The sequence below is a fragment of the Zerene cesonia genome, chromosome 22, assembly GCF_012273895.1.
Source record: "Zerene cesonia ecotype Mississippi chromosome 22, Zerene_cesonia_1.1, whole genome shotgun sequence".
Lineage (NCBI taxonomy): Eukaryota > Metazoa > Arthropoda > Insecta > Lepidoptera > Pieridae > Zerene > Zerene cesonia.
In genome coordinates, this window is record NC_052123.1 from 1727342 (window position 1) to 1740783 (window position 13442).

At 34.8% G+C, this 13442-nt stretch overlaps 1 protein-coding gene across 1 annotated transcript; it reads left to right on the forward strand.

The window, feature by feature from the left end:
• Window positions 1–4306: 4306 nt before the first annotated feature.
• On the forward strand, window positions 4307–13029 carry LOC119835946 (cytochrome P450 4C1-like). Its single transcript, XM_038361080.1, has 8 exons — window positions 4307–4310; window positions 4971–5081; window positions 8357–8545; window positions 9546–9739; window positions 10165–10409; window positions 11376–11530; window positions 12184–12369; window positions 12863–13029. The coding sequence occupies exons 1-8, from the start codon at window positions 4307–4309 to the stop codon at window positions 13027–13029; spliced, it is 1251 nt and encodes a 416-aa protein (XP_038217008.1).
• The last annotated feature ends 413 nt before the right edge of the window (window positions 13030–13442 follow it).

The following is a 13442-nucleotide window of genomic DNA, read 5'->3' on the forward strand; positions in this document are numbered from 1 at the left end:
CTTTATTATAATAATATTGAAGCACCTTTCAAATAGATAATATGTGGATTTCAGTGATAATTTATTTTCAATAATTGCAATATAAACATTTCATTTTGATATGAATTAAATTTCACACACGATAAAAATTTATTGATTTATTTTATTTATTTATTTAATCTTTATTGTTTTGAAATATTACAATTGGACAATTACACCTAGGCAATATTATCATAAATGGCGGTCTTATCGCTAAATAGCGATTTTTTCCAGACAACCGGTTGCACTGAGAGAACTTAAAATAACGGATAGGAGTAGGGAAGAGCATAAATTATTACCTAATATTATGCATTTATTACCTAACAGCCAATATTTATTGCGTAAAACAATTATGAATAGGGAAAATAGCGTAATAGTACTACAAGAAAGTACATAAATAAAGTTATTATAATAAAATAATCATTTGTAATTACATGGTTATTATATGACGTGGAAATTTTACTTAAAGCGAGTCATCATAAGGATGAACAGACTTACACACAGATGCATGACAGCTTTTGTAGTATTAAAGATTTGGCGATTTACAATATATCACAATTCGGCGTCACAGCGCGGCGTAAGGCTAGCGTTCTGACGTGTTTCTAACGCATTCTATCCTACAAAGCCATAATCCTTCCTACTAATCCTATCCTACTAATATTATAAATGCGAATGTTTGTAAGGATGTGTGTGTGTTTGTTGCTCTTTCACGCAAAAACTATTGAACCGATTGCAATGAAATTTGGTACGTAGACAGCTGGTCAACTGGAATAACATATAGGCAACTTTTTATCCCGTTATTCCTATGGGATACGGATTTACGCGGGTGAAACCGCGGGGCGCAGCTAGTATTTAAATAAATTGACTTGTCAATGACACCCATCAACATAATTTGATATAATATCTATTATTAGTATATAAATTATGTCTACATGCGATGGCTGAGTGAAATATTTTATTTAACAACAAAATAATATATATTGATATGATCACTACAGGATGTTATTAGGCTAGGTTAGGTTAGTAATCGTAATTAAATTAATAACCGACTTTTTACGACATGTACGTACCGCGTTACTAGACTTGGATTTTTTACAAGTACTTAGTACATGTATGACGTTGACATATGACGTCACACGGCCATGTGACTGAATCTATGTTAACGGAATTTTGAATGTTTACAAAATCATAACCTCAAAAAAATAAGTTGAACTGCGATTTTACTTGCAATATATTATCCCATGCATAATGAACTCTAAATAATTCCTATTAAAAAATTTATATATAGAAATCAATTTCTGTTCGTTAGACTTGCTATACTGGAAGAATGGTGTGACCGATTTTGATAATAATAGTCCAGGGAATGTTTCAAAAGAAAGAAAAATATAAAAAAAGGTTTTAAGGCCTTTCAAAGTTCGCCGGGTTAGATTTGTTAATTTTTATGCATAATTAAGAAAAAATATATGTGATTTTGCAGATATAATGAATATAATGATGAAACTGAGCAGCGAGTGTTCTGAAAAAGGTGGTTTGATGAAAGCATGGCAAGGACCCTTCCTATTTTTTTGTAAGTATATTTCCTATAAAAATCAAATATAATCTATCAAAATATAATCTGTATTTTCAAGAGACTTCTGAAAACAAATGAGGTTTATGGGGCTCAATAAGGGCTTTCAATACGACTAATGAAATGCTTTTGTATATTTTGGAAAATGTTGTGTTTGGGCACCATTTTTTAATTTGGATTGGTCCCTCCCTCCAATTGGTTATTTTTTTTTTTGAGAAAATGATAAATTCATATTTTTTTTAACAATCGGAACTAGGGCGAGTGGTTAGCTTATACAGATGGTTCGCGCTAAATAATTCCATTTTTATAACAAATTATTTAGCGCAAAGAATTAGTATGAATAATTTAATAACATACTCAATTACCTTTTCCAATGTTTCACTATTAAACTGAAAAACAACTAAACCTACTCTTTTACCATCACAAAACCCACAGTTTTAGTAAACCTAGGCTATACTTTATTAATAGCTTTCGAACGTGATTAAGGAAAACCTAGATAGACCTGACATTCAGTTCAGTAACAGGTGTGAAAAAGGCAGAAAAACAGAAGACAGAAATAAAGAGTTATTTTCACATTTATAATATAAGCAGGGATTTTTCAGCCGAGAAAACCGGGGTTAAGCCACTAGTTTAGCATATAAGGACCTCACCACACTATGTAAATAACTGAAATGCAGTGACCGCGTCATTTCTGGTGTCCAATTAAGCGCGAAGCTCATAACGAAATCTTGTATGTAGTGGGTGCATTTGACCCACTACATCTAGAATACAATTATTATTAAATACATCAACCAACTGCATGAAAAGGAGGAGGTCATTTGACTGTTTTTTGTGTTTGTTACCTTGTACCTTTGGACTGCGGTTTGATGCTTCGGTTTAGATGATTCGGTTCTTATTTGAAAGCTGGTGATTTTCCAATGGGGCCATTTATATTTATACTAGATACCATATGAAGGCAGTTTAGTTTTTGCCTAAAAAGAAAATGAATTTACACGACTTATTCCTAAAATATCTGATGTGGACGATATACGGATATATATGTATATGTTGACGTCTGTGGGGTATACAGGTAAACTTTATTATATAAAGTAACTTATAAAGTGAAATAATAAGAAGTTAAATAAAAAAGGGACAGTCCTTAAATAAGTTTAAGGTACTGGTACACAATTATTACTACTCTTCCTGTTTTACTTAACAAAATATATTGTTTCAAACCTTTATATATTTATTTTTATATATCTAATTGTTTATAATATGTATAATAGACATTATTCATAGTACTATATATGTATATTTTATCTTTCGTATTATATTTATGCTGCCCTACTCCTCTCCTCTATCTAATTTCTCTCTGTACGTCTGGTTGTCTGGAAGAAATCGCTATATAGCGATAAGACCGCCATTTGTTTATAATGTATCTATATTAAGGTTTTTATGATGTTTCAAGAGCAATAAAGAGTTAATAAATAAATAAATAAGTTAAATGGCATACAGTAGTAAGTGTGTCATGGTTTATACAGGATATATAATTGTTTATTACTACATGGTACCTATAAACGTCACGTCAGTTAATTTTATAAATATCTTATACCTTTAAACGAGCAATTCTTGTATATATATATCTATATATATAATTGGAATCTCGGAATCGGCTCCAACGATTTTCATGAAATTTAGTATATAGGGGGTTTCGGGGGCGATAAATCGATCTAGCTGGGAATCTTTTTTAGAAAATGTCATATTCGTGTTTTTTTTTCCTGACACCTATTGGTGAATAATAATACTATTTTGCTTCGTAGATAGCTGGACAACTGAAATAACACATAGGCACTTTTTATACCGATATCCCTATGGGATACGGACTTACGCGGTTTCAACCGCGGGTCACAGCTAGTGAGTTATTATTGCGTGAACGGCAGAACTGAGTCTCGCGTTGTTTCATTTTTCTATATTTTTCTTAATGGTATTATTCATTAAGAAAAATATGGAAAAATTATCATAATTTTGTGTTTAATTAAAATGAGGTAGATACATAATTAAAACAAATAACGACGAGTTGTCACAGTAAAGGAATATACTATTTCCTATCCTACTATCTTACTTATATTATTAATTCAAAAGTTTGTAAGGATGTGTGTGTGTGTGTGTTTGTTGCTCTTTCACGCGATAACTACTAAACCGATTGCAATGAAATTTGGTACGTACGTACGCTGGACAACTGGAATAACATAGAGGCAACTTATTCCTACGGAATACGGACTTACGCGGGTGAAATCGCGGGGCGCAGCTAGTAGTCCAATAATTTATTTTTCGGCATAAAGGTCGCCAAAGATAGATTAATATAATTTCTGCTAGCTAGCTATGCATTCGTAGGTATTCTCATGTAATTTTCAAAAAAAAAAAAATCTTCGCGTTTAGGATATAATGAAATTTAACGCTTATTATTAATTTTACACCTCTTACCTTGTGATATTTAGAAATTTTAATGAACTTTTAGCTCATTTTAGTTTTTCTGCTACGTTGAGTATTGTGTAGCATTGAGTTATAGAGAGTAAGAGTTAAGAGACGTAAGTATATAAGTTACCGTAAAATTGAGAACACCGAGGTTTTGTTATCTCATCTAGACTAGATCTGACAGGGTGTCAATGAAATGCATAATTTTGTTGGTAAATTGTCATCTATCGAGTTCAAACCGTTATGTTGTGAAATGGGCATTCAACAATGGGTTAGGTTAGGTTATTTAAAAACTATACAGAAACAGTGCACGGTCAACACACAATCGCAACACGTAAGTATAGGTACATAATTGGGATATATTCGTAGTATAGTCATATGATATAGTCTAATGAAAAATAATGCTTTAAATGGGAATCAAATGATACGCATCGCTATTTGTCAACACATCGCTCTCGCGAGCTAGTTTATAATGTCTTAAACAGAGCGCATACGTAGCGAATCAGAGTGCTAACCTGACGCTGCGTTATGACGCCGCATTGTGTTGTACTATGCAGTAATATACCCTCAGAGTGCCAACGCTCTGACGCGCGCTCAGTACACGATCTATATGACAAAGCTAGCAGCGCTTAATACAATATAATTAATATTATATAAAGCTAAATACCGTAGAACGGAAAGGCATTGATATAATCTACATTTTGGCAAGAGGTGACATAAATGAGAAAGTTAGTTTGTTTATATCTTTGTCCTTCAATCACGCTAAAACTACAGAACGGATTTTGATGAAATTTCGTACACAGACAGGGTATGAGCTGCCATAGGATTTTAGCACGATTAAATGGTCCCTTTGGATAAAACAGATATATTGATCGGAGCGGAGTCGGGACGGGTGTCTAGTATTTAATATTTTATTCCGTTTCCTTTTCAGTTTGCACAGATCCAGTTAAAGCAGAGATGTTACTCAAATATCATTTGGAAAAGGATGACTTTGTTAAAGCATTTCGGATAATAACTGGGAATGGCTCTTTATTCGCACCAGGTAAACAATGTATATTTATTTAGAAATTAAAAACTTTTCAACGGATTTTAAACGCGATTTATTCATTATATTATTAACCCGACGTTTCGAACACTTTACAGCGAGCGTGGTCACGGGGAGACTGATAATAATATAATGAATAAATCGCGTTTAAAATCCGTTGAAAAGTTTTTAATTTCTAAATGTATAATACTCGCGTGAAACCAAACACAAGAAAATACAATGTATATTTATTTAGATAATGACTAGTCTAAATTTATATAACTCAAAGGTGACTAACTGACATAGTGATCTATCAACTCACAGCCCAAACCAATGGACGGATCGGGCTGAAATTTGGCTTGCTGATAGATGTTATGGCGTAGGCATCCGTTAAAAAAGGATTTTGGTAAATTCTACCCCCCAAGTGGATTGAATATAGGATCAAAGCTTGTATCATGAGAATTTATTAAGACTGCGCGGGTGAAGCTGCGGGCAACAGCTAGTCTTCTATACATATAATCAATTGCTGTTGGCTAACTCTCTAAATCTCGAGAAACTGGCCGATTTAAATAATTTTGGGTTTTTAAGCATTTATGATAGTTCAGAGAAGATTTTAAAGGTAAGATAAATAAGGAAAAATGTGTCAAAAATGTTCTATTGTGAAGCTCGCTGGGTTGGCTAGTTAAAACTGTACCACGGGCACCAGAGAAAAAATATAGATACCACGGGTGAAGCCGGGGCAAACCGATAGTATAATATATAACATGTTTTTTATTTACACAAATACCTTAGCGTGTACCTAACGATAGTAATCATTGCATTTTCTAGATATAGGTACTTCAAATACTTAAAATAATTGAATAATCGTAGCAATATCAAAGATAATACTGCCATCAATTTCGCTTCATTCGTTCTCATTATGAATGTATGTACTAATATTTTAAATGCGAAAGTTTGTACGGATGTGTGTGTGTTTGTTGTTCTTTCACGCAAAAACTGCCGAACCGATTGCAATGAAATTTGGTACGTAGATAGCTGGATAACTGGAATAACGTATAGGCAACTTTTTATCCCGATATTCCTACGGGATACTTGGGAACTTACGCGGGTGAAATCTCGGGGCGCAGCTAGTGAATGTTTATTTTTAATTTCAAAGAGTGTTATACAACATTTTAGGTATTTTGTTTTATAATTTTTTATAGCGATAAAGTTTTATGTCCTTTTCTAAGGACACATTATGTAATTCTGTGGCTCAGATGATTTAGTAATTATTTAGTAATCCTTTGTTAAAGGATAAAAGAAAATCGTATAAAACAATTGATTTAAGAGGTCAAATATTCCCAGTGACATTTAACACATATTCAAGATTATGTAACATTGACAAATCACTACATAGTATAAAATAAAGTCGCTTTCCGCATCGATCTATCTATGTATGCTTAGATCTTTAAAGCTACACAAGCTTTGATAGAGATTTTTTTTATAGATAGAGTGATTCAAGTGAAAGGTTTATATGCATAACATCTATTAAACTATTATGCGAAGCCGCGGGAAAAAGCTAGTTAAAAATAAAACAATGCGTCGGATTGCTCGCACTAGGTCATCATCATCATCATCATCATCATCAGTCCATATATGTTCCCACTGCTGGGACACAGGCCTCCCATGAGGGTTCAGGCCATAATCCACCACGCTGACCAAGTTCGGGTTGGCAGATGTCACATGTCGTCGAACTTTTGATTCTCGGACATGCCGGTTTCCTCACGATGTTTTCCTTCACCGTTGTAAGCACTAGGTACCTAGCCATTAAATACGGTCTCGAATCTCTGACAGCCGGCATTGCCACCTCAGGGTATATTTTTACGTTGATTATACTATTGATGTTTGAAGCATGTTCCTGTAACGATAGACACAACTACATACCTTGTTAACACAATAACTAATGAATGGCATAAATTATCAAACACTCGCGGTTTTACCCGTATAAGTCTGTATTCCGTAGGAATATCGGGATAAAAAGTTGCCTGTATGATATTCCAGTTGTCCAGCTGTCTACGTAACAAATTTCATTGCAATCGGTTCAGTAAGTAGTTTTTGCGTGTAAGAGCAACAAACACACACATCCTTGCAAACTTTCGCATTTATAATATTAGTAGGATAGTAGGGTATTAATGTAATATAATATTAGTAGGAAGGACTAGACGCTCGTCCAGGCTCTGACCGGATATCAAGATTCCTGTATTATCACAAGGGAGTATTTAATCGGGATAAAAAGTATTCTATCACCCAAGTCAGCTCATTCCTTGTCTGTACACCAAACTTTATCAAAACCCGTTCCTTAGTTTCAGCGTGATTGACGGACAAACATCCAAACAAACAAACTGTTCACATTTATAATATTAATGTGATATATTGATGTAGTATGATATGTATGATAAGCAATAAAAAGTAGTAGTCTCGGACTTCGATCGAAAAGTCTGGAGTTCCAGACTAGACGAGCGTGCAAGAAGAAAATTGATTTTTTAATTTATTAGCACATAATCCACATGCTCCACTGCTCGAAACCTTTTTGAAATAGTAAACGGAGGAAACCGGCGTGGCTAAGAAATTAAAGTTCGATGACCTGTGTCTTTGTTGATAACCCACGCTTGGCCAGCGTGGAGGATTTTTTTTTATATAGTGGAGAAATCTTACATAGATACCCACGGCCTCCGGGGAAAGGAGCCGTGGGTTATATCGGATTTCTACCGACTAAAACTTTACTGTGTTCCGACGGGCCGCTTTAGTGAAGGGGTCACGGAAGCTGGTTAGTATACGTTCGCGGATATGTCATGGCATACCTGTATCCTTGCAGTGGGATCTGCACTAGCTGTTAACGGCAGCTTCGCTTAGCTCGGTCTTAATAAATTTTCATGGTACAAAAATTCATCCCCTATATTATCCCCTTAGGAGTTTCTACTCCTAAGGGGATATTTTTGGATTATTACAGAATTTATCAAAGTCCTTTATAAATGTATGCCCACGTCATAATATCTATCTGCATGTCAAATTTTAGCCTGATCCGTTCAGTGGTTGGAGCTGTGTGTTGATAGATCACTATGTCAGTTAGTCACCTTTGAGTTATATATTAAGATGCTGATGGTGAAGTAATAAAAACGATCTTCTTCTCAGCCTTTGTCTGTCCACTGCTGGACGTAGGGCTCTCCTATGCTATTTGGCCCGATCAAAAGTTTCTTGGTGACATTTTCTGCCATAAAAACGATATGACGTATAAATGAAATCATATATTGCAGTATCAGCGTGGAAGCCACGTCGGAAAGTAATGTTGTCGGCGCTACATCCGAAATATGTTGCTAATTTCTTTAACATATTTCTTAACCGGAGCCAGAAGCTGGTGGGGGAGATCGCGCCCGCTGTCGAGAACAAAACTCCCTTTGAAATGTGGCGTTATCTGAACTCTTACAATTTTGAAGTGACATTAGGTAAGTTTTCTTGATTTGAAGCAATTCAATTCGAGATAAACTGACCTATAAAGAAAAACATGATTTGTATGTCTGTATGCCTGCGGATTAATGTGTCTTTACACTGGTGAAATATGTACCAAATCAGTTCAGTACTTTCTGTAAACTGCTATTACAAACATAAAATTTATCAAATGGCTCCTTTTCATAATATTTGGAGTAGAAAGTCCTATCAACTGTGCCCAATGCAGATTCCATTTTAAACTTAAATCATGATGTGCCATCACCTTCTTTTTGGTGCAATGGTTAACGCGTGAGCGTAGACAGAGGGTTTCTGGGTTCGATTCCCGGTGGGGATGCACAAACAAAATTGTTTTAGACTGGCAGCACATAGAAGGCTGATCACTTCCAGAATACAATCAGTGCAACAGATGCATATCGTCTGCCCGATAGGGGACGGGACATCACATGATGTAACAGAGATTAAAATATGACATCACCATCATCAGTGGTTAGCACACCCTTTAGTTCTTAGTTCAATTTCTAATGAAGTCAAGTAATGAATAGGGATAAAGAAAAAAATGCACTATCTTCATGGCCTCTGTAAGCATATGTAGGAGCATGTTTCTCAATTTATTATACTCTCGGATATTAATTGTGTTTTAAATAAACTTTGTATGAATAATTGTCAGTTCAAATATAGATGTCGCTTTTCTTAAATTGTCACAATTCGTTTAGTTATAGAATCCTATAAAATGTCGAATCACATAGACACATAATCACGTTTCGCTCATTCGTATGGATTGTGCCTTAGTGTTCGAATGTTGTTTATTCAATGTGCGGCCCAACTACCCTCACTTTGTTAATTGTCTTTGAGACTGGTGGTGATTTGTTATCAACTGTTTACATCAATTAGGCAGTTGTGTAGAATTTCAGTACATTCTTAATACGACCAAACTAATATTTAGACATTTTTTCTATATCTTACAACATTAACATAGATGTTTGTGGTGTTTCGCAGAAATCGGAATGGGAGAAAAAGAACTCTCGCCGGAAGATAAAGAAATCGTTTTAACTTCGATGACTCTGATGAAAGATTATGTAACCAGACGGATATTCCAATTCTGGCAGACACCAGATATTCTGTTTCGTTTCCATCCAAACTACAAGAAAATTAAAAGTTTAAAGATAATTGTGTTTTCTATACTCGACAAGGTAAGTACATATATATAAATATATAAGTAATAATAACAATAATTTTAAAAATACAACAGTAACAGTATATGACAATAAATAAACAATAAATAAACTAGTGTAGTTTCTTGCATTCTTTTATTTTAACAAAAATTCCTCGAACACCAGCAACGTAGCCCATCTGGGTATATCGCCACTATAACAATAGTTTATCTAAGAAAGTTATAGCCGAAAAGACTTGGGACTAACAACGTTTACAAAGTTTGGCTTGGGCTTACTAAAGCGACAAAATGACAAATTGTTAAATGTTCATCTCTTTTTTTTTGTTCCTTTCGAGTTGAAATGAATAATGATATATATAAAATCATCAATATATTAATACGGGTGCCGTTATATAAATAAATGTATGTATATGTTAAACAGTTTTTAAATACTCCGACTTACAGATAATAACAAAGAAAAGAAGCGAAGTGTTAGGTGTGACTCAAGACAAGTTACTTCAGAATAAATTATCTATATTTGATCTTTTCGTCGCGTTCTCGAGACGAGACGTTGAATACACGGAGACGGAAATGAGGGAAGAACTGGTAACACTGGTTTCAGCTGCTACAGATACGTGCACGAACGTGCTTGAGTTCGTTTTAATACTGTTAGCGAAATATCCAGTGGTGCAGGAGAAAGTGTACGAGGAGTGAGTAAGATAGTTTCTATTATATTGAAGAACTAGCTGCGCCCCGCGGTTACACCCACGTAAGTTCGTATCCCGTAGGAATACCGAGATAAAAAGTTGCCTATATGTTATTTCAGTTCTCCAGCTGTCTAGGTACCATATTTCATTGCAATTGGTTTAGTAGTTTTTGCGTGAAAGAGTAACAAACACACACTTCCTTACAAACTTTTACATTTATAATATTAGTGGGATAGTAGGAAGTATTACATTTCTTGATATACCACCTACGGTATTTTCTATTTTATTTTATGCCACGCCATGAACGAGGAACTGGTGATTCACCTAATGATAAACGATCACCACCGCCCATGAACATTCGGAGAGGTAGTACCTGTGCTGTATGGAAGAGATTGAGCCTCACAACACAGGATCCCCATCCTAGTATGGTATCCAATGCAGCAACTGTACCTATATTGTATTTTGGAAGAAATAATTTTTTTTTATTTATTGAGAAAACTACGTTTTACCTACAGAGCTAAATGATTATGTGGGTTATATTTAATTTGCTTTACTCATATGTAACAGTAAATATCAGTCGCTTCTTATGCATTTGTTAATTATTTCTACATATTTGACACTTGTTCTAAAATGTTTGTAAAGTTTTTTTCAATAAATATCATCATCATTATCAGCCCATACACGTTCCCACTGCTGGGACAAAGTTCTCCTATGAGGGTTCAGGCAATAATCCACCACGCTGGCCAAGTGCGGATTGGCAGATAACTACTAATAATATATATGCTGAAAAGCTGAAAAGTTTGTTTGCTTGAACGCGCGTATCTCAGGAACTACTGGTCCGATTTGAAAAATAATTTCAGTGTTAGATAGCCTATTTATTGCGGAATTCTTTAGGCTATATCAGGTACTACGTGAAGCACAGCCCGTTAAAGATAAGACTGTAACTTATGTGATATTTAAATTTTAAAGATTACGCGCCGAGTTCCAAGGACATAACATGTTACCCAGGACGCGGCAGGATCTTACTAAGCTGAAATATTTGGAACGTGTCATTAACGAAACGTTGAGGCTGTATCCACCCGCACCTTTCGTTATTCGAAGGACCAAAACTCGAACTACTTTCCGTAAGTCTTTCCTTTTTCACCTTAAGACTGGTCTTGTCAATTTAGAGGACTCCATAAAGAGTTCTTTCGACCATCCTAAGTGGGATTAGAAGTCCTGTTAAGACATATTACAATGAACTGTTTACAAATGTGTTCGTTAGTTAGATCCTCTTTTATGTTTCAATACTGTCGAACTTTGAATAGATATTCTATATGTGTTAGCCGAGCACGCTTTGGCACGAATTAGGCCAGCTCGCACAGGTGAAATACAACATCCTCACAGAAGACCGGCGCGAAATAGCATACTGCTGTGTTTTGTTCCGTGAGTGGGGAGAGCTGGAGGCCCATATCCTTATCCTTATCCTTCCCAGTCCTTTCCTATATTTCCTCGCGCGTTGGTAGCGCTTACCATCAGGCGATCCACCAGCTCCATTACCGATGGTGATATAAAAAAAGAAGATATAATTGATACAATATCCCTGCTCCTGGGTTTAATATAGTATTACTTTTTATATTACAAAATATATCTTATCGATATTCTTTTTTGGAATCTCCAAAAAGAATAAACACTATATGTAGTTATGATTTTTATTTTAATAAGATTAGACACTTAAAATCCTTAACTTTTTTTAATATTCATGGTCTTCAGACTCTAGAAATCTTAAATCTTACAGCTAACGGGGTGATTATACCAGACGACGCCAGTATTCTGATCTCCCTCTGGGGTCTGCACCGGAACAAGCATCACTGGGGACCAGACGCAGACTGTTTCGACCCAGACCGCTTTCTCCCAGACCGGTACAGCCGTGTTCCGCCGGGTTGTTTTATACCATTCCTGTCTGGATCCAGAAATTGTCCTGGTTAGTTATAAAGAAGTTACTAACACTATAAAGTTAATAGTTAATTTAATATTATTATATTAAAGTGATAGTGAAACACCGCCGCAAGCCGACGTACCACTCATAATAATATCAAACTCGTAATAAACTTTAGCCCTAACAAGCGGTCCGCCCCAGCTTCGTCCGTGGTGCATATATAGCCGATAGCCTTCCTCAATAAATGGGCTATCTAACACTGAAATAATTTTTCAAATCAGACCAGTAGTTCCTGAGATTAGTGCGTTCAAACAAATAAACTAACAATTTTTGACGATTTAAATCAATTTTACTAATAAAGTAAAGCTAAAGAGATTGTTTGTTTGTTTGAATTTTATGGAATTATTTATTTTGATTTTATAACTCGATAACTTCGTGAATTATCAATCAATTGGCGTGTTTTTTGTGTTTCATTCGAAATTTGTTCATTCGATTTCTTTCATTCAAATAATTATTTAAAATCTATATTCAATTACAGGCTTTTCCTTCGCTATGATGTCAGTAAAAACAGTATTATCAGTTCTACTCAAAACGTACCGGATTATACCTAATCCTGAAGCTGGACCAATACCTGATATAAGACTAAAGTATGACATTACAGTGGGAGCAGTTGATGGTAAAGTGGCATTCGAGAAGAGATCATAGTTTGTATGAATAATCTAGTCGGTATATAATAAAGACGTGGATGTATCAGGAATGGAGACCTTGGTTGTCATATTAAACGCGGATGCTGGTAAAGTAACTGATATTTAACATTTGTTGATTTATATTTATTATATCCTACTAATCCTATCCTACGAATCCTACTTACTACTATAATATTATAAATGCGAAAGTTTGATAAGAAAGCTACCACTTAAGTGAGACACATAGGCCATACCACAGGCAAATCCGGGGCGAACATCTAGCAATATATGTATAAGTATAATGTCTCTATTTAATTCTTCCAAAAGAAACTGCATATGTCCGCTTGTATTTAAATTCAGTTAAATTTTTTTGGCTTCATTATTACTATATAAATATTATGTAACATTTATGTTAATTTAAAAGTTTTTTTG